The sequence below is a fragment of the Rhinolophus sinicus genome, linkage group LG04 (genome assembly GCF_036562045.2).
Source record: "Rhinolophus sinicus isolate RSC01 linkage group LG04, ASM3656204v1, whole genome shotgun sequence".
Lineage (NCBI taxonomy): Eukaryota > Metazoa > Chordata > Mammalia > Chiroptera > Rhinolophidae > Rhinolophus > Rhinolophus sinicus.
The window spans coordinates 162483236-162510403 of record NC_133754.1 but is presented as its reverse complement, the minus strand read 5'-3'; the positions used below and the strand labels follow the sequence as shown (position 1 = coordinate 162510403).

The 27168-nt window shown below is 39.5% G+C and overlaps 2 protein-coding genes and 1 pseudogene across 2 annotated transcripts; 2 read left to right on the top strand and 1 right to left on the bottom strand.

The window, feature by feature from the left end:
• The first annotated feature begins 81 nt into the window (after nucleotides 1–81).
• Nucleotides 82–3468, top strand: MRPL50 (mitochondrial ribosomal protein L50). The gene is made up of 2 exons (XM_019729250.2): nucleotides 82–226; nucleotides 2734–3468. Exons 1-2 carry the CDS (start codon nucleotides 135–137, stop codon nucleotides 3119–3121), a joined length of 480 nt encoding a protein of 159 aa, XP_019584809.2. The 5' UTR covers nucleotides 82–134; the 3' UTR covers nucleotides 3122–3468.
• A 7848-nt stretch (nucleotides 3469–11316) lies between these two features.
• LOC141571354 (heterogeneous nuclear ribonucleoprotein A1-like) lies at nucleotides 11317–12265 on the bottom strand (annotated as a pseudogene).
• Nucleotides 12266–14933: 2668 nt separating this feature from the next.
• Nucleotides 14934–27168, top strand: BAAT (bile acid-CoA:amino acid N-acyltransferase). Its single transcript, XM_019729245.2, has 4 exons — nucleotides 14934–15204; nucleotides 21413–21912; nucleotides 22150–22352; nucleotides 25542–27168. Exons 2-4 carry the CDS (start codon nucleotides 21450–21452, stop codon nucleotides 26136–26138), a joined length of 1263 nt encoding a protein of 420 aa, XP_019584804.2. The 5' UTR covers nucleotides 14934–15204; nucleotides 21413–21449; the 3' UTR covers nucleotides 26139–27168.

Genomic DNA, 27168 nt, shown 5'->3' with positions numbered 1-27168 from the left:
AAAAGGTGAGGTCGCCGCTGGTAAGTCTTAAGAGGACGAAAGAACATCTGCCATTAGACTTACACCCGATTGGCTAGTCTTGGAACGACACCGCCTGCCAGAGGCGGGGCTCCGTCTCGGAGCTCCCTTCGGAGATGGCGGCGGTTTCAGTGCTCGGTGTCACCAGAAGAGGCCTCGCGTGGGTAATCGCAGGGGTGCCCCGCAGAGAACTTTGGTCTCGATCCAGGTAAAGCGGAAGGTTAGACGGTGGGTCATGTTCACAGGAAGGAAGAAGAGAAACTGAGGAGGACGAAGGGACGAATTGGAAAGGGAGTGTCGTGCTGTTAGGACGGGACCCGAGGAAGTGCCATAGGGTTCTGAGTTCAGAAGCTTCAGCGCGGGTCTCCGCGAAGGGTGAGGCCCATTCATTTCTCCTGTTGGCCTCCGTTTTCTCGCTGTGTAACGGAAATACCGCCCCCTTTCCCCGCCACTTCACTCATTAACTTATTAAGCATATAGTTCTGATTTTGTGTTCCCCGTACCCAGTGTGATGTTAGGAAACAAATGACTCATTTGGAACGAGTAAGTTAGAACAGGAACGTAAACGTGTTGTGTAAACTAAACTCACCTGCGAGGTATATTTCTAAACAAGCAAGATTCAGAGATCGAGTGCAACCCCATTTTGTTGGTTTGTTCATTCGTTGATTTACTCAACAGATAGTTATTAAATGCCTAGTCTGGCCCAGCATTTTCCTTAGGTAAGATAACAGGACTAGAAACAAAGTTTCTTGTCAGAGCTTAAGTACTCTGACATGAGCAAACAGGTCCTACAGAGAGGAAGTATTTGCCAAAAGTCACAAACAAGTTAACTGCAGAGCTGGATCTAGAACCCAGGTCTCTTCACTCCCCATTTACTGCTTTTTCCACGGCGCCATGTGGACTCTTGAAGGTAAATCTATTTGACTCACAGTGTTAGGATTACAAACCTTTTGGGAACCTCAGGGAACAATGTATGTACATCATCTTAGGTTTCAAACAAGCACTTCACTCCAGAAGGATATTTGTCATCAGCTTACGTATTTACTAGTTTCCCTTCTTTTTTGATTACTATTTGCTATTATCTCTTGAATCTTCTTGAAGTTGATTTCATTCACTCATTCAGCAAGTATTCATAGAGTGTCTTCCTTATGCCAGGTGTCTAGGTGTTAGTGATACAGTTGTTAAGACAGACCAAATCTTTGTCCTCATAAAGCATATGTTCCGGTGGAGGAAAAAATGAACAAATGTAGAATATAATTCCAGAAAATGGTAAATTATGAAGAAAAGTAGAGTAGTATAAAAGATTAGTAAAATGGAAGGAATAAATCACACTTCATTCTAATGAAATGTGACGGGAGTAGTTTGAGGAGAAAATGGAGGTGAAGAAGTAGAGACTTTAAGTACAGACAACTCTTTTGAGAAGTTCTGTTGTAAAGGAAGCTGGGGGGGAACATGGAAACTAGGGGGATGTTTTTTTTCTTTTAAAGATGGATGATTTTACAACATATTATATACCTAGGAGTGCTCTTAGTAGGTAGGGAGAAATTGATAAAGAATTGATGCAGAAAAAGGGAGAAGTTTCTGGAAGAATCTGATAGGCAAAGAGGACTAGCAAAGAAGAAAACCGTGTCTTGGTCAAACATCTCTCATTTCCAGTGCCTCCAATTTCTATAGGGATGATCAATCCCAATCCAGGGCCACCTCCATGGAAGACAGGAGTCAGTTCATGAACAGGTATTTTATTAAGCATTGAAATAGTGTGTCAGGCAAATTCACTCACATAGGCGCATCTACTCAATAGTAGTTATTCAAGTTGTTTTTTTCAAAGGACCTCCAAGTCAATAAAATAGGTCTATATATTTAGGAGTTGATAATCTAGCATGGTGGTTCTTAACTGGGGGCAATATTGCCCACCAGGGGACATTTGGCAATGATTTTTGCTTATGACTGGAGGACAGGTATGCTACTGGCATATTTATTGGTGGGTAGAGGACAGGGGTGCTGCTAAGCATCCTACAACGAACAGGACAGCTCCCCACAACAAAGCATTATCTGGTCAAAAATGTCAGCAATGTTTGTACTTAGAAAGCCTGAATTAGTTAAGAGAAGTAGAATGTCAATAATAAGGAAAATTCAGCTAGGATGCAATATGCTCTGAGAGCAATATAAAGTATGATAGGTGATCAAAGAAACTTAGAGTTGTATTTGATTGGGGAAATCAAGTAAAGGTCCCTGGAAGAGAACCATTTTGTCCTAGGACCTACAGGATGAGTAGGATTTCTATAGATAGATATGAAAGACAGGCATTTCAGATAGGATATAACTTGAACTAACACATGATGTCATGAAAGTAGGAAACAATGTTTAGTGTGGGTAGGACATAGCGTTTATATAGGAGATTCGTGAGAGATGAAGTTAGAGAGGTAGATTGGGTTTGGATCTTGGAGGACTGGAAATCATAGAATGATTTACCTTCACCCATCTTTGGGAATTCTTAGATCATGTAAAATCTATAATTAGCTTTTGGTTTTTGTCGGTGCCAGGTCAGTTCAACTATAAGTTTCCAAGTGCAGGGACCTATCTTATTATTCTCTCCACAGTGCCCAAAATAGTATGTGTGAAAATTATTTGTTGATTTAGATTGGTGGGCAAGATTGGATCTCGTGTCAACTTGTCAACTTCATTAATTCACATATTTCTTTTTGATCGTTCCAGGGAAGAGAAAAAGCCAGTGGTGGCTGAGACGTTAGAAGAAGTGAAAAAAGAACCTATTCTGGTGTGTCCACCCTTACGAAGCCGAACATACATACCACCTAAAGATATCCAGAGTCGTTTGGAATCTTGTGTCAAAGAAGTTTTTGGCTCATCTGCTCCTAGCAATTGGCAGGACGTCTCCCTGGAAGATGGTCATCTGAAGTTCAGCTTTTTGTCACGTTTAGCTGATGATTTGGGCCATGCAGTGCCTAACTCCAGGCTTCACGAGATGTGCAGGGTCAGAGATGTTCTTGATTTCTATAATGTGCCTGTTCAAGATAGATGTAAATTTGATGAACTTATTGCCAGTAATCTGCCCCCCAATGTAAAAATCACTTGGGGTTACTGAACAATTCAAAAGAGGAACTCACTGAAATCATTTATTTCCCCTGAGCAAAGGGGCTGCTTATCATACCTTTTGATGCTTTGCCATGTAGAATACTATCAGAACTGTTCTCTAAAACCACTTTTTCTGTGGAAGAATGCATTATTTTTTTAATATCATCATGAATTGACAATTTTTTCATATATGCTCAAATTTTGTTTTTTTGATGGAATCAGGTCATTAATAATTAATGAAAATTTTCTTCTCCGGAAGACATTGTAATTGTATTTAAGATATAAGGCTACATGTTGAGATGTCTTTATTATTCACAGGAATAAAGTAAGATGCAATAAAATGTTTCAATCCTGTTACTACTCCTAAATCTAAGATAGTATTATATGTAGTATGTACACAAATAAGGAAACGTAGATTAGATTTTTATAAAAGAAACATAAACGTCTATGTAGTATATTATAGAAAGTTATTTCTTTCACTGTTTGCTTTACTGCAGAAGTAGAAATAGTAGAAAATGATACTGCTCGTTCTGGATTAATCTCTTGGAATTGAAGTAGATTTCTTGAAGTGTGTGTTTTAATTTTTTAAGATGAAATTTGCTTTTCTGCTTTGCCATTTCCTTAATTTAAGTAGTATGAGTGAAAAAAAAATTAGAATATATGCCAACTATTCAGTGCTATGACTTTTTTAACAAGAGATATACCATATTCTGTATCTAAATGAATATGCTCTTCAAAGGAGAGTATTTCAAACCTTTTATCTCTTCAGTAACTTAAAAAGTGTCCTTGAGTACTTAATGAGTATCCACTAGGGTGGTAAGTCTTTACAGACTTTGGTGTACTTTATTTGTGGAAATTAGTCAAATAGCAAGTTATCAGATGGTTTTGTGACAAAATGATTAAATGAAGAAGTGATTAAATTGGGATTTATTTTTATTCAGACTTTAGACGTGGTTAGAGAGTAATGAGACAGGGAGAAGGAATTTCTTGTATTTTATCTTGACTCTACTGATAATTCTGAAAGGAAGGTGATAAGTTTTAAATGAAGGAAATTGCATTTACTCTCTTTCCCATGGTGACTCATTTGAAGAGAGCAAAAATCACATGGGTATATAAATTCTGGCTTGATTTGAAAAGTTCGTATTGTACAGTCATGCCATGTAAATGTCATCAGCGGATAATCAGATTTTCAGTTACCTCTACATTTAAGAACTTCAGAAGTGTCTGGAGTGTCAGTGTCTGGAGCCCTCGAGCTTTAACATTAGAGCTGTTAGTTCCCTTCTGCTTCTGTGGGAAAGGGGTTCAGCATGGAAATGGACACATTTGAATTTTACTTATAGGATTTGGTTATCGCATTTCCCACACAACTCTTCTGATCTGGAGACGCAGAAAAATGTGTAAAGGGAAAGATGGAAATAAGGGATTTTAAGGGCAGTGTGGGAAAACAGTTTCAACTGGACAACTCCAAAAGCAGGCTTCACATAAGTGTGTTAAGGCAGAAGAAATTACTCCTTTGTAGCCTGGAGCGGTGTTACTCAGAATTTAATGTGCATATGAATCGCTGGGGGATCTTTTTAAAAAGCAGATTCTGATTTTGTAGGTCAAGAGTGGGTCCTACTCTTCTGCATGTCTGAAAACCTAGGTAGTGCTGATAATGATTTGAGTAACATGGCCCTAGATGCTATGATATTGAGGTGGGAGACAAGTATCATCCCCTGAAACAACAGCTGTGGGAAGTTTAGCTAAACAGGAAGGTAAACTGCACATTGATCATAACTTTGGAGGGTGTCACTGGTTTACAGTCTAATGCAATAAATATATCCTAATAATGACCTTCAGTTTTTGTGAAGAGATTAAATTAGGTGTGCTAACTTGTTTACTGAGGTAACCAGACATGATGTAATTACAAAAGGTTTATATTTTTAAAAATTAAATGATTGCTATATAAAAGTTATCAATTATTGGATAAAGAGGATGTACAAACATAAAATAGAACGCTGCTCAGCCATAAGAAAGAATGAAATACTGTCCTCTGCGACAACATGGATCTTGAGATTATCACGCTAAGCAAAATAAGTCAGACAGGAAAGGACAAGAACCATGTAATTTCACTCATAAAACAAAGCAACAAACAAAACAAAATGTAAACACAGACAACAGTATGAAGGTTACTAGAAGGGAAAGGGGTAGGGGAGAATGAGTGAAGGAGGTAAAATACGTGGTGACGGAAGGAAACTAGACTGGGTGGTGACACGATGCAATATAATAAGATGATAATAGAATTGTACAATTGAAACAGAATGTTATTAGTCACCCCCATAAACTTAATAGAGATGTAAATTTTACTTAGTTGAGCATTTGATATCAATAAGTATGCTCACATAAAATCTAATGTAATAGGTTCGGGGTTAATAGGAATGGTCTTACATAAACAGTATTTATTTCAAGCAGCAAAAAACAGACTATTTTAATGTCATTTCTCTGATTATAAAAGCACATTTTTTTTTGAGAAAATTGGGAAAGAACAAAACATTTCTATCCTGTGGCTCTCATAATCACCTAACATTCTGATATATTTCCAAATTAAAAAAAAAAAACAAAAAACTTCCTGTATTTAAAATTTACTGTGACATGTTCTCCTGCCCCCTTCACACTCTGAGCACTTCTGGTTATCTTAAAACAGTCTTAAGAATAACAAATTTGATTAATCTCATGTTTTTCCAGAACTGGACGTCACATAATTAGCCATATTCTCTTAATTGGATATTTAAAGTTTTGCCAGTTTTTTCTTTTATGTTATTGTTTTCTCTAGCTTTTCTAGTTCTTTGAATATTGGTGTGCCACAAACCTCCCTCCTGCTCAGAAGTGAAAGTTGTTCCACTAAATTTCTTGACCCTAAGCCTTGGAATGGATAACTAAGTCCTTCTTTGATTTCTGATCCCATTAGTTTGCGTTCCGTGTATCCTAACGTACAAAGGAACACGTACCTTGAATTCAGTCATATCTGCATGCATGAACTTAATCTTGTCTGCAATTACTTTGCAATCTTATTTTCATTAGCTTGTTTCATAGTGCCAAAGTCCTAATGTTTTCACTTGAATGGTTTCTGAATTCAAAAGTAGTCTCTAAAGTTACCCTCTGATTCCACAGAATTCCAGTGTTAACCTTAGTTGTACAGTAGCAGAGTGCAGCTACCATCAAGTTTCTGCTTTCCATCATGAAATACCAAATTCAAAATATTTAACACTGATGCAACACTAATCATACATTGTTCATATTCAAATTTCACCAATGTCTTAGTAATGACTTCCATAGCAATTTCACCTGATTCAATCAATCCTGGTTCATCCTTTGCATTTTGTTTTCATGTCTACTTAATCTCCTTTACTTTGAAACTCAGTAAGTTGTATTTTATAAAGCATTTATTCATGTAGTCTTAAGTTCTCAAATTAGTTGGCATAAAGTTGTTCATAATATTCTCTTACAGCAGTCCCCCCCTTATCCCAATGGGATATGTTCCAAGATGCCCAGTGGGTGCCTGAAACCTCAGACAATACCAAAAATACTGTTTTTTCCTATACATACCTATGATAAAGTTTAATTTATAAATTAGGCACAGTAAGATTAACAACAACAATAATAAGACAATTATAACAATATACTGTAGTAAAAGTTACGGTGTTCTCTCAAAATGTACTGTACTCACCCTTCTTGTGGTGCTGTGAGAGACAATACAATGCCTACATGATGAGATGAAGTGAGGGGAATGATAGGCATTGTGACGCAGCCGTGGGCTACTAAAAGGGTTACCTGAACACAAAGCACTGCTATACCACAACATTTCAGACAGCTACTAAGTGACAAATGAGCAGGGAGCATATACAGGTGGATACACTGGACAAAAGGATGATTTGCCTCCCAGGCATAATGGCGTGAGATTTTATAACACAGCTCAGAATGGCAAGCAATTTAAAACTTATGAATTGTTTATTTCTAGAATTTTCCATGTAATATTTTCAGAGCTGGGGTAACAAACTGAAAAGCGAAAATGTGGATAAGGGGACTACTGTATTTTCCTTTTAATGTCTATTGGATCTCCAGTGATAAGCCCTATTTCATTTTGGGTATTTTTCATTTGCATTCTATCTTGTTTTTATTTGATCAATCTAGGTTGGAGTTTATCAATTTTGTTGGTCTCAAAGAAACAACTTTTATCTTTGTTAACTTTTTTCTATTGTCTATTTTCTATTTCACTGATATGTGCTTTTATTATTTTCTTTGTTCTACTTAACTTTGGGTTTACTTTCCTCTTTTTCTAGCTTCTTAAAGTAAAGCCTTAGGACTTTGATTTTAGATTTGCTAGTCTAAGTCATTGAAATGACAAACTTTCCTTTTTCGCTTTAGTTTCATTCTAAAAATTTTTTATATTGTACTTCCATTATCATTCACTTTGAAATATTTTCTGATTTCTGAGGTGATTTCTTCCTTGACCCATGACTTCTTCCTTGACCCATTGATTTTCAAATATTTGGGGTTTTCTAAATATTATTAGTATTCAATTTAATTCCGTTGTCAGAAAAAGGATTTTGATATATTTACATTTATTGAGATTAATTTTATGGCACAGTTTATGGCCTATCTTGTTCAACATACATGTGCACTTGAAGTTGTTGGGTTTAGTGTCCTATGAATAGTTATTTGGTCAAAGTCATTAATAGTGTTGTTTAAATCTATACCTTTACTGATTTTTGTCAAGTTCTATCAAGTGCTGAGAGAGGTATATTAAAATCTCCAACCATGATTATGAAATTGTTTATTTCTCCCTGTAATTCTGTCAAATTTCACTCCATATATTTTGAAATCCATTATTAGGATTTATGATTTTTATGATCTTGTCCTTATCTCTTATCTCTGGTAGTACTCTTGGTCTTAAACGCTACATCATCTGGCATTAAAATAGCCACTTTGGGTTTCTTATGCTTACTGTTGCATGGTACATTTACTTGCAATCTATTAATGTAAACTGCATTGATAAGTTTTCACCACAATCCTGACTCTTGGTAATTCCTTTCTTGCTTTTGCTTGAAGATTTACTCTAAAACTATGCCCTAGAGTTTTAGTTAGCACATAAAAATTCGTAAGATTCATTTATGTGTATTCATTTATGACTGGCATCTAACACTCAATATTATGTTTGTGAGATTCATCTTGGTTATTGCATGTAGTTGAGATTCATTTATTTTTATTGCTCTATAGTCTCCACTGCATGAATATACCAAAATTTATTCATTCATTTTATATCTATTAAATATCTATGTTAATAGATATTTGGTTGTTGCTACTTTTTTAATAGCTTGAAAATACTGCTATGAATATTTTTGTACATAATTGCTGATACACTTGTGCACACATTTCTATTGGGTATATATCTAGAAATGGAATTGCTGGGTCAAAAGTTATTTTGTCACATTTAGTAGATAATACCAAATTGCTTTCTAAAGGGATTGCACTCATTTACATTCCTCTAGCAGAGTTTGAATCTTGGTGATCTACTTCCTAACCAATTCTTATGTTCAGAGTTTTTAATTTTGCCAGTCTTGTAGGTGTAAATATACCCCATGATTTTAATTTGCATCTTTCTGATGACTAATAAGATTAAGCCTTTTTTTCATATGCTTATACTTGTGTTTTCTCTTCTGTAAAGTGTCTATTTAAGTCTTTTTCTCATATTTAACTGAGATTTTTATAAATTGAGTTTTTAGGAATTCTTTATGTATCCTGCCTATTAATTCCTAATCAGTTTTATGTGTAACAGAAGTCTATTGCAAGTTAGCAGCTTGTGTTTTCCAGTATTTTTTATAGAGCATTTGGCTGATCAGAAGTCCTTAAAATTAAGATAGTTTAATTTACTAATAGTTTCCTTAACTTTGTACTTTTAAAATGCTCTGTTCATCACTTCAAGTAAATAAGGACCCAATAGTTTTATGGAGGTAGTGATTTTATTTTCTTGTCATGTAAACTCCCCCTAATGCTTCTTTTATAACTATCTCAAGAGCCCCTGTGAATTAGTTGGGGAGAGGGAGGAAATTGATGGGAGATTTTTGTCTTGCCCAAATTCTAAAAGTAGAAATTTTACCCAAGAAAAAGCACTTTGTTACCTGTTACTGTGACCACATTAGTAATTCTCAGCTAATTTGAAACCCTTTGGTAGTAAGTCCAAGACCTTGACTTCCTTTGTAGAGGGAAAATATGCTCAAATACTACCAACAGAGTTCAACTTGTTTATAATTAAAATTGATAAAATGTGTGAGTAAAGTGTAGGCACTATTTTTAAGAGGGTGAGATTTAGTAAGCATAGAGAATGAAAAGAGAGAAGACAGGAGGGGACTGGATTCGAAAATTTTCAAAGTTAATAGGAAACTAGAGTGAGAAGAGGGGAGTAAGCTGTTTCTTCTCTTATAGCTCAGTTAGACTATAAACAACATATTTGAGGTTTTGACCATCAGGACAAGTCTAGGTAGAGTGTTATCCTTCCTTTACTGAAGATGGCAGAGATTATGTTATGTGACCTCCAAGGTTAGGATATAAAAAGATATAGTCTAGTCTCTACTTGGCTCTACCTGTCTTGGGATGGTTGCCCTTGGCACACAGAGACCAGGCTGTGAGGAAGCCCAAATAAATAGCCTATACAGAAAGACCACACAGAGGACCATGTAGAGGAGAGAAATGATGCTCCCAGTTGTGAGCCAGCATCAACTCCCAGACGTGAAAAAATGAGACTTCTAGTGATTTTTGTAGTGGAATTTTCTAGAGAGTTCAGCTTTGTCAGTTGGGGCGGGGGAAGGTGCAGTTAAGCCGGTTATGGCCACCTTTGTGTATCTTACGTGGATTTAAGTTGGAGTCAGGTTGGATCCCACACAGATGCAAAGCCTTTCGCAAGTCACAGAGCCAGCACTGGGCTGAAGTAAACAGAAACAGTAAAACTGGTCTGCATGCTAAATGTATAGGAAGCAAAACCATTAACAGTTGGTGGAAAGGAAGCCAAGGAAAGGAAGCAAAGGAAAGAAAGAAAAAAAGCTTTCTTTCAAAAAGTCCCAAGCTAAATTAAACTTGTTAAATCAAATTATACCAGAGATTCAAGCCTCAAAATAGAAGATTTGGTGCCACCATTACAATCCGACTGTCCTGACAATTTTAGTAGCCTGAATTTTGATCTTCCAGTTGAAATACCAGACATCATGGCACAGAGACAAACTGATCCCACTGAGCCCTGTTCTAATCCCCAACCCCAGAATATATGACCATAATAAGTAACTGTTACACACCTCTAAATTTCTGAGTTGTTTGTTACACAGCCACAGTAATTGGAACACCAGCCTCCTTTGGGGTGAATTAAATTGTGTGTGTGTGTGTGTGTGTGTGTGTGTGTGTGTGTTTACTTTAGAGATTAAAATACATATCAGGAATCCATGATTTTTCAGACCTGACCATAGGCAATTACAAAGGCTTTCTTTGGCAGGCTTCTGGGGGAAGGCTGCCCTCCCCGCACCAAATTTGGGCCACACTCAAGGGGAAGGAACTTGCAGTCAAGGTCTCAGGTTACTCTGGATTGTCATGTTCTCTCATATTTGCTGTCCTTGCTTTAGGGCCGTAACTTTTTTTAAATATTAAACCATTTATTGATTACACATGACCATGGATGATACACAAGCTTCATTTCCATCTATAATTTTATCTGGTACCATAATTTAATTTAGATATATTGCATAGAATGTGCCAAGAATCATTAGCAACCAAATAAACACCATGACTCTCCTTTTAATGATAAACTCGAGGTCACAACACAGTAACTGTCAATTCAATTACACCAAGGTTTATGAAGAAAGTGGCTTCTGAGCCCAAGCAGCTTGTAAATAAATTTCAAATGGAACTTGGCATCACCCTGAAGAAATTATAACTTCATACTTTGGGGTAATTTACCCAGATGTCTTCAGAGTAGACTAACTTTACACAGCATATTTTTAAAAAGACACATTTATTTAAAATCATGATCAGACTATTCCATTTAGCAATCAACAGCATGGGTACAAAAAAAATTACATTAAAACACTTTGTTGGAATGCTTTAAACTTTCCACAGAACAGAAACTAAAATAACCTGTTTTACAATTAGTCACAAATACAGTCCTTGAGTGTTTTGCCCATGCACAGGAGTATAGTCTAAAGCATGTCTTCTTTGTGGTAGCGAAGCCCTGGCTCCACTGTGCTAGGTTAACCTGTAGTTTCCCTGTCACTTCTCTGGCTCTCCTCTCCTGCTAAGCTTTGTTTCCTGGCAGTAATTAAAACCTCCACTGCTATAATTACTGCTGCTGCTGGAATCTCCATAGCCATCTTGGTTTTGTTTGGCAAAGGATTGACCTCCACCACCATAGTGGCTTTTGCCTCCAAAGTTTCTTCCTTTCATGGGTCCAAATTTGAAGATTGATTTTGTAATTGCCAAAATCATTGTAGCTTCCGCCACTTCCAAACTTGCTTCCATCATCACCAAATCCAGTATAGCCCTCCCCACTGCCACCATATCTTCCTCCACTACGACTGCCTCCAAAGCCACCTTGACCACTGAAGTCTCCTCCACGACCAAAGTTGTCATTCCCACCAAAACCACCTCCATGGCCAATACTGAAGTTTCTGGAACCACTTCGACTCTTTGGCTGGATGAAACATTTGCTTAGATAGGGCTTTCCTTACTTCACAGTTGTGGCCATTCACAGTACGGTATTTCTGAATGACAATTTTGTCTACGGTCATGGTCATCAAAGGTTATAAAAGCAAAGCCTCTCCTCTTGCCACCGCCTCAGTCAGTCGTGATTTCAATCACTTCAATTTCCCCATGCTGTTCAAAATCATCTCTTAAACTTCTTTTGGGGGTTCTGTCAAATCTGAGTTTCAATTTAGGCATAGGTCATTGCATGATTGCCACATTAAGTTGAGATCATTGTCCTTTGGCAATTGGTTCAACCTCCAGCCCCTCTCTCCTCCCTGGGGGTGGGACTGAAATTTCCAACAGTAATCTCTTGCTTGGGTTGGTCCCCTGGCAACCAGCCCCCATCCTTAGTTGCTTCTAAAAGTCATTTCATCACATAACAAAAGCTATCTTTATCCTTCTCAACATTTAGGGAATTCCAAGGGTTTAGGAATTGTGAGCCAGGAATTGTGGACAAAGAACAAATATATATATATATATATATATATTTCTTATAAATCACAATATCCCACCCCCGTCACAATTTTTTAGGCAGTTAAGGGGAAGTAATTGAAAGGGAGTCACTGTTTCCCACTGATTGTGCTGCAGGTGGGTGGAGGCTCCATGAAATCCCCGAAGTACACCTGGTGACTCTGACCCATTAGAATAGTCTTCATTCCAGAATCACTTATTTTTGCTGCTTTTCTTCCCTTTCCTTTGAAGGAAACCAGAATATTTCACCCTCAAATATGCCTCTTTGACATAAAATGTATTAGCATTTAAAAAAACAGCAGATGCAAGAAGGCCCTCTGACCCTCCCCTTTTTCTTCCTGAAACTCCCAGATGGAAGATGTCTTCCCGGTACCAGAAGGAAAGTAATAGTCTTATTATCAAGGACAAGCAGTTGAGATCGAGAGAATTCTATATAAACAGACTTTGTTAAAATAATTCTTATCTTCCTTTAGCCTCCCCACACAGCTTACTTTTCCACAATTGCCTTTCCTTGTTTAAACTAATATAAAAGCAAGTAGGATTTGCCATTTCTTTGGGTCTTCATTGCCTATGAGGGCTTCTGTGTCACATAAAACTTATATAAATTTGTATGCTTCTCTCCTCCTAATCTGTCTTATGTGAGTAAATTCTCAGGACCAGTCAATATACCGAGAGAGAGAGAGAGAGAGAGAGAGAGAGAGAGAGAGAGAGAGAGAGAGAGAGAGAGAGACAGAGAGAGAGAGAGAGAGAGACAGAGAGAGAGAGAGACAGAGACAGACAGACAGAGACAGATTTAAGAAATTGGCTCACAGGATTGTGGGACAGGCCAGAAGGCTAGAGATCTCGGGAAGTGTTGGTGTTGCAGTCTTGAGCCTGAAGGCAGGCTGGAGATAGAATTCCTGCTTCCTTAGAGGACCGCAGTCTTTTCTACATGATTCACACTCGATATTGATGGTCCCTAATGCCTCCTTTGTACAGTCAGCACTTTACTGCCCTGTGCTTCTGCCAACGTCCCCACTCCTCATTTGCTACATCCCTTAAGGATCCATGGAGTGCCAAGTTCCCTGATGTCTTTTGTTCTGGGCGGCAGAGTGGAGGCCTGGTTCTGTGCCAATTTAACCTACACCCCACTTTGTCACCTGGGCATTGAAGCATTATGACTTGCCCACCCTTTCCTGGGCTTCTATGGAGTCTTAGTAAACACAGCAGTCTATTTGTACTGTACTCCTCCACCACCCCACCTCCCATCCTTGGATATGGTCCTGGGAATTAGTCACTAAGCTGGGAGTCTTGTTATCCTACCAAGGTTCCTGTCATCCAGTGGAAGAGCTGTGGTGCCAAACACCTTCTCTTCTCCCAGACGTTCCAATCTGCCCATGACTTCCAAGATCAGCCCCTTATCCTCAAAGCTGTTTTCACTTTTAATCCATTTTATCATATCACTCCCGTTCCACAAGTTAGAAAGCTGAAACACAAGGAAAGCTAAGGAATTTGCCTGAAGTTAGTCACATGGATTAATAAAGGAATGAGGGTCTCTGATTTCAGAGACCAGTGTTCTCTGAACTGTACCTCACTGGCTGCAAAATATGCAAAAATTAAAGGACATGGTCTCCTCCTTCAAAGAATTCACAGCCTGTAATCACAGTCTATATTCTGTAGGTTGAATCATTTGTACATTTTGACAATGGACGCTGATGGGATGAACAATGGGGCAGATTTCAGAGGTTCTGGTCCTGAGGAGGCATTTTTGCATGGGGAGGGCTTCTTCTGTCTTTTGGAAGCGTGGTTTGCTAACTGGGCTATGGATTAGCATCTGTTAAAAATACAGATCCTAGAACCTTACCCAGACCTAGCAAGTCAGAATCTCTGGGTGCAATACCCAGGAGTCTTCAAGAGACTCTTCAGGCAAATCTTAAACCCACACTGCTCTGAAGATGGATATTTGGAACTCAACTTCTTAGAAGCCACCCAAAAGGTAGCTGTCTAAGAGACTAAAGCAAGGTCCAGCTGGGCCCCTGTACTCAGAATGCCTCTGGGGTGCCCTGCCCCCATCCTCGCTGGCTTCACTTCCCCTGTGGCTGAGCTCAGAATGCCTCTGGGATGCCTGGTCCCGGTTCAGGCTCCTTATCTTAGAAGATCACCTTGTAGATGCTAGCTAATTACAAATTCTATTGCTTAGCATTTTCCCAGGTTACTACCCCACCGTTCTGGATGGACCGCTGGTGCCACAAGAGATACAATGACAGAGGTGGGCCTCATGAAAGGAGAACAGACCTCTGGGATGTCATGCAGCCTCTGGGAGAATGCCCTGATTTTCCCTGAAATACCCCCAGCCAGTCTGAAAATGTTAAGGCTGTTTTTGAAGGTGTTAATCTGATGCCTTCTCAGAGCACCAGTGCCCTAATAATAAACGCTTATTCTATGGCCCAACTCCTGTGTTGATCTATTGGCTGAGCAGCGCAGGCAGCACCAGCTGCGGATTCATTTGGCCTCCGGTTATTTAGAGGAGGAGATTCAGACGGAACTGAAGCAAAGGAGACGAGAGTCAAGGGAAAAGTCTTTAAAACCAGAGCCATGTGATGAAATATGAGACTCCATTATGAAATCCTTGCACTGATACGTGCACCAGCTGGACTGAGCCTCTGCCCAGGCCCCGTGACAGCAAATGCTGGTAGCGCTGTCACTTGGGGCTTCAAAAGGAGCTGCTGACAGTTTCTGTGGAAACAATTTGAACTTTGCACAGAAAGCTGGATTGTTTTGAGGGATACAAATTAGTGAGCAACAGGCAAGTGTCCGGGTGGTGCTAGTTGCCTCAACAAGCCATCCTGCTCCAGAGTACTTCCTGCCGCGGAATTCAGGGTAAGTGTTTGGGCAATCGGGACTGTCATGGCTTCGCAGAGAAAGGCTGCTTCCTGATTTCAGTGGCAGAGCATCTGGGAAGGCTGCTTTCATTTTGCTGTGTGTTTCATCTCGGCAGGTGGCACAGTTCTCTGAGAGACGAGCAATTACCATCTCTGGTGGTTTATTGCTCAGAAACTCTTGCCTATAAAAGTCATGTCCAGCTAGCGAATTTATGGAGAGATTGTTTCTTGACTCAAGAATTTTTTTCTAGGATTTATTGCTTGGAAGGAGGGGGAGGAAGTGCTTGTGATGTTGTGAAGAAAGAAAAGCAACAGGCTCCAAAAGGGAATGGAATTTTCGTGTGTTGATTTAGTAAATTTTCATTTCTATGGATGACCTTCCCTCTCGATTATTCTTTGTTTCCTGCCTGCTGATATGTTGGTGTGTTGACAGTTCTTAACTGCCCTTCCTCCTAAAAGGTCAAATTCTGGCAGGGGCATTGACTTGATCCCCTTCACCCTGGCAGTCCGGAGGTCTGGAACCTGCTCAACAATGTAGTTTCAGCTTTCAGCTTTCAGCCCCTATCAGGTTACATCCATATTGCTGAGGGTTCCATGTCCAACCACAACAAGGCCAACCTTGTGTGAGGCAGCTGAGTTCTGGTTTCTTGCCCTCTGATGGCTTCATTTCCTTGGTTTCATTGATAAAGTGTGGTGTGCAGAGTCTTTCTTCTGTTGCAAAGACATGAGGAAGCCTGGAAATTTTATTCCATTGGATTTTGAGGAGTCTCCTATCTTCAGAAGAAGCCTATAAAATTTATTTGGGTTTTCATTCTTCTTCATACTCTCTCAGAAATTTGACTAAATTTTTTTTTTCCATTTATCATTTATTTTTTCATTTAATTTCTCAAACACAGAGTAATTGCCAGGCACTATTCTAGGACTTGAGGAATAGACTGTTGAACAAGGTAGAATTCCTGCCCTTGAGGAATGATTTATAATCTAGAGTAGTGTCGTCCAATAGAATATTCTACGATGATGGAAATGTTCTATATTTACATTGCCCAAGGCAGTAGCCACTAGTTACATGTATTTACTGAGCAATTAAAATGTGGTTAGTCTGACTGAAGAACTAAATTTTTAAGTTTGTTTGTGTTTAATTAATTGAAATTTATTTAGTTACATGTGGCTAAGACATACAGATTCAGTGGGTAAAGAAATAATGAGCTCCTTTTAAATTCAGACAGTTTATTACTTATGTAGATAGGAAAGGCAAAAGAAGCTAAAGGTGCCAGCTCTCTGAGTCTTTGTCTCACACACCAAAAGGATGACACTGAAACAAAATGGACCTATGACTTTAACACAGTTGTGATATACTGTGTTGCTGAGAAGCCAACTCTAGACTGCAGCAAAATGGCCATAGAGCCTACAGCTCTGCCCTAAAGGGGTGTGGGAGTGAGCTAGAAGGTCTATGCCTCTTCGGAACCAGGGAGGTGGATGGGAAAATTACCTTGTGGCAACCTCCCCTTTTCCTCCCCTCCCCCTCCTCCAGATAGGGAGAGACATAAGAAAACAGTCTTGTGAAGCCTCCTCTGAAGATTGCATATCTTGGAATGTTCCTGGGCATTCTACCCAGATTTTAGGTCATACGGTGGTTCAAGCTTTGCCTGTGGACACATGGCAGAGCCAGTCCCCTGCAAAGGGTCTTAAGTGCTAGGCCAAAGGATACAAACTTTACCCTTAAATGAAGCTGGCAGCCATGATTCAACAATTGCTTGCTATTAGAGGAAAACAGGAAATTGAGGGGAGGATATAATTTTAACAGCCATTTCAAATAATCGGGTCCCTTACTTGTCAAGTGATTGTGGTATGTGATTTTCTTTTCAAGTTTCCGTGAGCTATTGCTCCCTTTTTAAATTGTGTGCTAAAGATTATGCACAGTGTAACAGGACATGTTGTATTACCAAGTAATAGAAATTCCACTGAGCAGAAGCTTCAGTGTAAAGACCATCGTCCTTTGTGAAATGATTCGGAAGATGGCAATTCCTCATCACTCATCTAACAAGATTTGTCCCTAGTTCTTCAATCCTCCCATTACATTTATTCTAAAAAAAAAAAAATCACCTTATTGGACCATAGACATATTTGTAAAATGTAAATGCTTACTAAAATATAAAAGAGTGGCATAATCAGTAACAAAATGAAAAAAAAAAAAAAAAAACCCTAAAAAAACAGTAATTTTTATTACAATGCTCTTCTTACACTGTCCATACTTTGCAATGTTTAGAGCAATGGCAAAGTGTCGGGGTACAGCTGAGTTGCAGTGTGTAAAAATTCATTTTTTAGAATGCAAAGTTTTCTCTGATTTTTTATTATACCAGTGGAGTTTGCTCCCTTCACTCATTCCACCAAACATAAGGGAAGCTTGGAATAAGTAATTCAGGAAGGAGAGGCAAACATCATGAGTCTACCATGTTCCTCTCCATGCAATATAGTGCTTCCTAACCAACAGCCTCCCCTATCTTGCATCTAAATCTGAGAATAGACTCAACCAATTGAACATGGTCCTTTTGCAAACGGCCTTATGAGGATGAAAGACCGGTAAAGAAATCACTAATAGGGCTGCTCAGCATTATCCATCATTGCATGCACTAGCATCACATGACACTTGAAGTTCAAAAATTGTTTCTTTTTTCCCAATTAAGAGCTCTGTGGAAACCCTAGTGACATATTGCAGAGCCGCAGGGCTCCACAGAACCGCAGTTGAGGATCTCTAGTATATCGGTACAAAGTCTTTGTGTGTGTGTGTGTGTGTGTGTGTGTGTGTGTGTGTGTGTGTGTGCGCACAGCCACATGTATGTTGTAGGCATTTTAATCCTAGACTTTTCTTGTTTCCACTGAATTGGTCACGGAGTGTTATATAAGAAACAGATGAAACATAGGCCTGATAAGTCCGAGGTCTGTTAGGCTTACAATCAGTTTTTGAAAAAGCAATTTGTCAAACTGCTTTGGATCCCTACCAAATCATCATGAGGTTACACTTTGCCTTGTCAACTTGTGACAGAAGATGACTTCATTTAGCCCAAGGGCAGTGATGCTAGATTTACTTATCACCTTATGGCCCCTTCCTAGTCTTTGGTCAGGAAACCTAAGATGCCGTTCACAAGCACACACTACTGACTGATCAAGTGGTCTCTCTCTCTATGTCTCTGTGTCTGTGTGTCTCTCTCTTTTTGTTTGTTGCATGGTTTTGTTTATGTCTAAACCACATCCCCTTGGGAGAACTCCTGCTTCTTATAGGAAGCTTCACTATAATCTAATCTCTTGCATATAACTTGGTGTAAATGGCAAAAAAAAAAAAAAAAAAAAAATAGACATAAGATAATAATGTCTATTATGGGGAATTTATGACAAGTCAGAATCAATAAATGAACACATTTGATAGGAACTCCAGAAAAATTGGAGACAAAACATCAAGCATTCAATGGTCAGCTGAGTGCCAAAACAAAATTCTAGCTCTAAGATAGATTCTCTCACAGACTGAAATCTTCTGAAACCTACCTCCTTTCCTATTATATGTGTCTACATAACCCCTGACCTTCTAAATGAGCTACCCTTTCTTCAGGGGTTTCTTAGGATAAGAACCACCACGTTTCTCTCTGTCTCTGTCTGTCTCTCCTCACACTCCCACACTCCACCCCAAGTCTGGCTTTCTGTGATGATCTGGACATAGCTTCTGAATCTTGTGGATTCAGCCACATGCAAAGAGTCCAGGACCAGGAACAGGGTGAGGCAAGAGAGGCTCTCAGGGTCCAATCTTTCAGGACTTCAGGGGCTTGGCATGCCAGAAAATTTTGCTACCTAGGTACGTTTTGGCCTCACCTTTAATTCTGACCCTGATAGAGTGACTAGTGATTTCTGAGATCCAATTCTAAATTGGCAAGTGGAGAACATCCTTGCCACGTCTTGAATCACATATCCAGCCATGATCCAATCAGCGATGGCCCCAGGGTGGAAGTCACATGGTATAAACAGCTGTGGACTGTCTACCTCTGGGCTTCTGTGGGTAATTTCCAGATAAAGAGGAGCAATGATTGGGGAAGAAACCCCTAGTATTTTATATTACAAAAGCTTTAGATAAGTAGAGTATTTTTATTATACTTCTTGTGCTATTTTTTTTCTGCCAGTTATAAATCTCGTAATACCTAAGCATGTACCTTGTATGATTTACTACATGAGTATCAATAGGATCCCTAAAGTTTTAGCACATAGTTGCTGCCCTTGAAAAGCCTGCTGTCCACTTGGGAGGAGCAGACCAGATGCAGGATGCATGCTGGAGAGTGGGTATGGCAAGCAAGTCAAAGTAATTCAACTTGAAAATAAAATAGGTATTGAGTCAATACATTGTATGGAAGTTTTAAGAAGGAGAATGATAACAAGAAGAGTTGGGAAAGGATTTGTAAAACCGGGGAAATCCATGATCCCTTCTTAATTATCTCTTCTAGGGGGACAAAGGAAACAGCAGATACAGAGGCTTACAGGAAGGATCAGACCCAAAATTATCGACAGAGGACCAACATGTCGCATGGGACATGGGATTTAAAAAAATATATGTTATGTGTCTTATTTCCCTAACATGAGTGAAAGACCCATGAAGTTTCAACTGATGCCACTTTCTTCTGTCAAGAACTTTCCCAATATTAAGGAAAAACATTCACAATCATTCAATTAATTCTAAATTTTTCCATTGACCATGAATTTAAGTTTACATAAAAATGGTCCGTGATGCTGGCTTTTGATGGGGGATCAGGTTGGGAGGCAGTGTGGCCTTTGCAGAAAATCAGTTTTTTAAAGTAAGTGCCAAAAAGGCATTTTTCCCTTGGTCACCTCCACAGACTCTTTCTATAGCGAAGAATTAGACACTAAGAGCTTCCTTTCTGTCCCTGCACTGCCAGAGCCAGTTTATTTTCTTGAAAGCTTTTCTACTCACAGATCTAAAACCCAAAGCCTTTATTTTGTATTCGTCCATACAAAAATTAAGGATCCCTTGAAGAATCAAGCTTTTTGAGGGGACATCTATAACTACAATTTGTGTGAAGATTTGTTGAAAAAAAAAGGTACATACCTATGTCAAAGTCTCATATGAGGAATTTTTTTTTAGAGCTAAATTTTGGAAAGGCTTCATTTTCTCCTTTCCCCTGAGGAACTGGTAACTTTTTCTGTGAGAATAGTTAGAACAAGGGAAATGCCTTTTTTCCTTTGGCTATCACTAATTCAGTACCAAACTTACAGGCCACAGACTGCTCTACTTTTTATGCTCCAGGTTTTCTTTGACCAATGCCTCTGGTTCTAGCTCATATTTTCCTAGATCCTATTTTATCATTATTTCACTCTGTATCTGCTTTTCTGTAAATAGGTTCAAATCTTCTGTGGAATGAGGTGTAGAAGACAGGAGGGAAGGAAGGAAAGACAGAAAGAAGGGAGGGAGGAAGGAAAGAAGGAAAGATAAAAAGAAAACACCCAAATTTTCCTCATAATTGAGCAGAGTAAGAAATGGCTGATCAAAATGTATATTACAGTCTCTTTATTACAAACACTTTGACATTTATCACTCTATTGGAAAGGCGTAAAAGCAGAGACAAGAGCATCAAGTTTTATTTTCCCTTGAAAAAAACAAACAATAAGGAACTGTGAAAAGAGATGGAAGTCAATCTTACAAAGGCAGGGAGGGATTAGAGATTAAAAAAAATAAACACCACCACAATATATTTCTTGTTTATGTAACTGTACCCTAGGTAAGTGTGAGGGCTGAAAGCAGCACTAATCCTTCCTATAAGCCCTTTATCATACATTACCCCTTTGAGTCCTAACAAACACCCTGTGAAATTGGTCACATGAGTAATTAAAGTTCAATTTACTCAAAAACCACAAAACTGAGATTTATGCATTGTTATAATGGATAAGACAGGAGGCTGTGTCAGACCTAGCCTGAATTTCCCGTTCTACTATTAATTATTTATGAGACTTTGATCGTATCACTTAACCTGTTTCCTCCTAGGTAAACTGAGAATAATGGGTACTATCTGCATGTCTTCTCCCTCCTCCAGATGTTCTGCATATTTTGCACTGTTGTAGAAGTCCAACTTGGCGAGACCTAATGTAAGCCTTGTTTAGACCTTTTCCTTGGAATTTAAGTCTCTAACTCAGAATCTCCTCATCCACTGCAGGACCGGAAATATCACTGGCTCTCTTTGCTAGTTGCTAATGTTGCAGCTGACAGCTACCCCTGCAAGTGCCCTTGCAGATGAACCAGTGCACATCCGAGTGACGGGCCTGCCCCCGTTGCAGATGGTGACCCTTACGGCAACTCTGAAGGATGAGAAGGGAAAACTGTTCCGTTCCAAAGCCTTCTATAGGTCTAATGAAGCTGGTGAGTTGGACCTGAAGCAGGCTCCTTCATTTGGAGGCGACTACGTGGGCGTCCATCCGATGGGCCTCTTTTGGTCTCTGAAGCCTGAGAGGACTTTTGGGAGGCTGCTCAAGAGAGATGTGATGAACAGCCCCTTTTTGGTCACTCTGGACCTATACGACTCAGTTGGCTTCCAAGATTCAGCCACAGTTGAGCCCAGGGTCAGCCAGGTGGTGCAGCGCTGGTTTTCCGACCCTGGGACACAGCGGGTACAGATCCGAGAAGGCCGTGTGCGAGGAGCCCTTTTTCTCCCTCCAGGTGAGACTAATCTTTGGTGGCAGGGAAAACATTGTTGATGGAAGTAAAAACTAAAACAAATGGCATCAAATTTTTGGAGAACTAGTATTTCCCGCAATATATTACAACTAGCATGCCATTGTCTGTTTGTGTGTGAAGGTGGAATTCATTTTGCTAGGTCTCTACCTTCATGGCTGTCTACCTGACCCTCTTTTCACTCTTTCTGATCCCATTCTCTTCTCTCTTTGTTGTTGTCAGGGGAAGGCCCTTTCCCAGGAATCATTGATTTGTTTGGGGGCATCGGAGGTCTAGTTGAATTTCGAGCCAGTCTTTTGGCCGCTCATGGCTTTGCAGTGCTGGCATTAGCATATTTTGCCTATGAAGACCTGCCCAAACATCTGGAGGATGTGGACCTGGAATATTTTGAAGAAGCTGCCAACTTGCTACTAGCTCATCCCAAGGTATTAAAAAATTTTACCTTGCAACATCACAGCAAAAGACAAAAAGAATCACAAACGTCCATTCTGCCTATTTTACCAGTCTGTTTAGATTTTTTACATTTTACCAGTTATGGGAATGTTAATACTTGCCTTGTAGGATTGTGGGGTTGATTAGAGATCAGCTTTGTGCTTACTGGCACAAAGAAGACTATAAAAAAAGGTGGATATACTATGGTTATTTTCAATGGGAAAAAAGCCAAGACTTCTTACATTTAAAGTGCTTGTCATTTATTCACACGTGGCTCTTCAGTGTTTTATCAGCCACTAATCTCAAATCACGAATTTTCTGGCTTGACATGTTTTCAAACTTCTGTGATTATCTCAGCATGGGTAATGCTCAAGTAAGTCACACTAAAGAGCCCTGAGACTAAGAACAATGCAGAAGTTCGATGTTAGAACTAGGCCATGAGATCAGAGCAGGATTACCTGAAAAACTGACTCGGCTATACTAGCTGATCAGCTGAATTAGCTCTTTAGTTATTTTCAAATCTAGAAGCAGAAGTAAGCTTTAAAGTGAGGGTTCAATGTCAGGAGGTAGCCTAGGGAAAGGAATGTGGAAAGGAAGGGTCATTTTAGAACTCTTTGTCAAGTATCGTTGTACTATCCCAAGTGTGGTCCATGGCTTCGGCATCACCTGGGAGCATTTGAATGCAGACTCTCAGGCCCCATCTCTGAATCAGCATCTTCATTTTAACAAGATCCCCAGGTGATTTGTATGCACATTCAAGTCTGATAAGGACTGGAATAGGATATCTCATAACTCAGCGTTTTTGCTAGGAATTAAATATCAGATGATTTATGATTTAGCTCTCCTCAGGAGGTCCCAAAGTACTGATATTTGTGGTAATGACTAAAAGAAGAAACATAGGAATAAATATCACATGGCCAGGTGTCAGAGTTGACATTCTATTAAGTTGAACCATATAAACTTAATATTCTAGTTAAAAAATGTTCACATTTCTTCTTATGGTTCAACCTAACAGTGGTAACATAATTGTGCCAGCTAACATTAAATGACTCTTTGTTAGACTCTATGCTAAATACTTCATATGCACTATCTCATTTAATGCTCCTGATAACCCTGAGAAGTAAGTACTATTGACATCATCCTCATTTTTCAGATGAGATAGCCTACTCAGATGAAGTAATGTGCCCAAACTACATCGCCAGTAAGTGACAGAGACTTTCTGGCAATGTCTGCTTCAAATCTTGAGTCATCCTGACTCCCTGACTTGTATCCTTTTCTCCTAGGAGAGCCTTGAGTCTTTTTAAGGTGAGAGAAGATATGTTTCCCGTTGGAGCATTTTCAGTGTCACCATCTGTTGTGCGGGAGACCCTGCTCGCTGCACCATTTGTCGTGTGGGGCAGCCTGCGGGGTCTCTGATCCCGCTCTCCACATAAGAACGCAGGATATGGCTAGGCCAAAAAGGAATACCCACGGAGCCATAGATAGGGGAGTTATACCACTATAGTCTTACTGGAGGCACTATAATCTCACTGGAGGCTGGATCCACACGACCCGCAACCTGCTGTCCGTTTCTCTGTCTGCCAATCACCCGACTTGCTAACTGCAATCCATTCTTGCTATCTCAGCCTCCATCTTCTTGCTAGCCCCCATTTGCTGCTAGTGAAGCCACGGCAGTTATATTAGTGACCAATGGCTCACTGGTTACAGCTGACAGCCAACTAGCCACAGCTGATGGCTATCCAATCACAGTTGATGGCCATTTACTACCTGAGCCAGCACCTTTCCAAGTGAGGCCGAGAGCCTGGAAACTGCACTCCTGGCTCTGTCCCCACAGGAATGAAATCCCATTTTAATGTTTTCAAGTTAATTTTATTTTCATTTCAAATCTGTTTGTGACATTGTCTGAGAAGAAAGGGCAATTGCCAAAATTCAATTTGGATTTAGATTCAGCAGAAGAGGTTCAATTCCCCCTCTGACCCTTGATACTGTTATAACCTTGAGCGAGACTTAAACTTCCTGAATCTCTTTTCTTGGAAGAACTAACTGAGATAATCTGTGTAAAGCACTTGGCCTAGAGTCTAGCATATAGTAAACTCTCAATAAATCCACATGTCATCTTTGCCCATCTGGTGTCTTCCCTCTCCCTTTCTCCACGCCCCAACCAATCCCAAAGCATTTTAGGTTCTACTCTTGAATCTTTCTCAATACATCACACCCTCTTTATCCCCCCTGCCACTGTTTTAGTTTGTTCTCTCATCATTGCTCACCTGTGATACTGCAGGTGTGTATTAACCAGTTTCTTACCTCCAGTTACAGCCCTCCTCTCTCACTCCCCAATTTGTTCCTGATGTGGATGGTTCCCAAAGGTGGAAGCACATTGGATTTCCTAGGAAGTATTTTATAGTATCCATTTCTTGGGTCCACTCAGCCCGATTGAAGTAGAAACTTGAAGAACTGGATCTCAGAAAACTTTAATTTAATAAAGTTTTCTTTCAGGTGATTCTCATGACAGAAAGGTGCTGGGAATACAATTGTGAGCAAAATAAACACACCAGGTCGCTATGTCTTTGCTGTTGTCTGTCCAGAATGCTCTTCCTTTCCTCTCTCAGACTTTCCTTTCTGTGACCTACTACTTTTCCTGTTGGACTGGGTACTGAAATTCAGATGTTGGTAGAACCCAAGTCTTTCCTTGTTACACACCCCCAGTGCTTTCAGGATTTGCCTTTGGTTTAATGGATGTGCAAATCCTTTGTAAAATGCTATTTAAATATGAATTACATTAACATAATATTTGAAAGAACCCAGGAAACCTCTTTTGCTAGCTGGAGAGAAAAATTTGATATTTCAGAAAGCTTATCTGGCTCTGCTCTTGTAAACTCGAATGTTGCTGGTGCATTAGATTCTTTTATAGAATTCTGCATTTGATGAAGAGTTTTTATTTCTGTTGTTTCACTTGATTCTCATAACAACCCTGCAAGGTAGGTAATATTATCACCCCCATAAGACAATAAGGCTCAGAGAGGGTAAGTAGGTAGTGTTCTCAGTCACAGAAGCTGGTCAACTCGAGTGCCAGGACTCCCACCTACCGTTTTCTGACTGTCCATCATACTAGCGTATGGCCTGTATGACAGCTCCTTCTCAGAGTATGTCCTGTAACCAGTTCCCTTTGTTTTGTGCTTCAGATCCGAAAGCTGGGAATCGGAGTGATCTCTGTGAGCAAAGGTGCGGAGTTCGCGCTGGCCATGGCCTGCTTCCTGAGGCAGGTGGTAGCCATTGTCTGCATCAATGGACCCAATGCCGTCTGTGATTTTCCGCTCAGGTACAGGGATCTGGTTATGACACCCATCCAGTCATTTCTGGAACGCATTCAGATTGATGTTTTAGGGGCTGTGCGCCTCCGCCACTTCAGGGGGAACCCTCGGGATAAACGGAATCAGCAGAGCGTATATCCTATTGAAAAGGCCCAGGGTCAGATCCTCTTCATTGTAGGAGAGAATGACGAATCCATCAATAGCAAAGAATATGCTGAACAGGCACTGGACCAGCTGCAGAGTCATGGGAGAAGCAATGGAAGGATGCTGGTCTACCCCGGGGCAGGCCACCTCATAGAGCCCCCCTATACGCCTCTGTGCTATGCTTCCTGGAACTCCCATTACTTTCCCGTTCCCCTGCTCTGGGGAGGAGACCCTGTTGCACACGCCGCAGCCCAGGAGCACGCCTGGGGAGAGATCCAGAAATTCTTCAGGCAACACCTCATTCAGACCAGCAGCAAACTCTAAGCAAAGACTAAGGGTGATGATGAGGTAGGGAGACAAAAAACAAGGATAAAGCAGGGATGTAGCAGGGGCTCTTCTGATTTCTCTATTTTCAGTCATCTTGAATGCACTGGAAGGAAATTGGACAAATCAAAGGACCAAGGCATAGTTGCATTTCAACTGTTTCTGACCAGTTTGTATGTACTTTGGATTTTTGTAAATTGAATCTTAGTTTATATGCATCAGGATACATTGCTATTTCAGAATTATGATACCCTTGCAAACTGAATAATCTTTTGTACCCCAGTTAGGGATACCAATGAGGCAGGTATTGCCAATCTAGATAAACTCCCTGGAATTTTGAAGCTACTTGTGGAAATACGTTTTCTGTTTAAACTATTTTGAGTTGAGTTTCTGACACTTGATATGAAAATTTCTAATGTCACCATCAAGTGTAATGCTTGCTATAGATTGCCAGTACTTTAATTTTTTTTTAAATAGTGATGCTTCTTTTTATTCCTAAAATATATATTTTTTACAGTTTTAATCAGGAATGGGATTGAATTTAATCAAGTGCCTTTGTAGCATTTATTGAAATTAAATGAGTTAATATATTTAAAGTTTTTAGAACAGTATATCTATATGAGTTAGCTATTATGATTTTCCTAATGCTTTCCTCCTTCAATCTGTTAATGTGGTGATATACATTCATTAATGAACTAATTTTGCTTATTCATCTAATTTTAATAGATGAATTTCTCACATCGACTAATTCAGATTTTATAATTTATTGTGGAGCCAACCAGGTCATTTATATTTTCTCAGAATTTCACCCATATTTTCTAGAACAAGTTTTTCTCTTATAATATTTCATGTATTCCATGTTGTTTATTTGCATGGTTTCTCTTTTTCCTCTCAGTCTGACTTGCCAAATATTTGCCTATTTTATTGATCTTTTCCAAGAACAGCTTTTGGTTTGTTTACGGGTCAAATCTATTTTTTTCTGATTCATCAATTTCTGTTTCTTTAAAATAAATTCATTCCTTCTGCCGTT

Coding starts and splice junctions, on each gene's coding strand:
- MRPL50 (XM_019729250.2), top strand. CDS start 135: ATGGCGGCGGTTTCAGTGCTCGGTGTCACCAGAAGAGGCCTCGCGTGG. Junction 227..2,733: donor GAACTTTGGTCTCGATCCAG/GTAAAGCGGAAG, acceptor TGATCGTTCCAG/GGAAGAGAAAAAGCCAGTGG.
- BAAT (XM_019729245.2), top strand. CDS start 21,450: ATGTTGCAGCTGACAGCTACCCCTGCAAGTGCCCTTGCAGATGAACCA. Junction 21,913..22,149: donor AGCCCTTTTTCTCCCTCCAG/GTGAGACTAATC, acceptor TGTTGTTGTCAG/GGGAAGGCCCTTTCCCAGGA. Junction 22,353..25,541: donor TGCTACTAGCTCATCCCAAG/GTATTAAAAAAT, acceptor TTTGTGCTTCAG/ATCCGAAAGCTGGGAATCGG.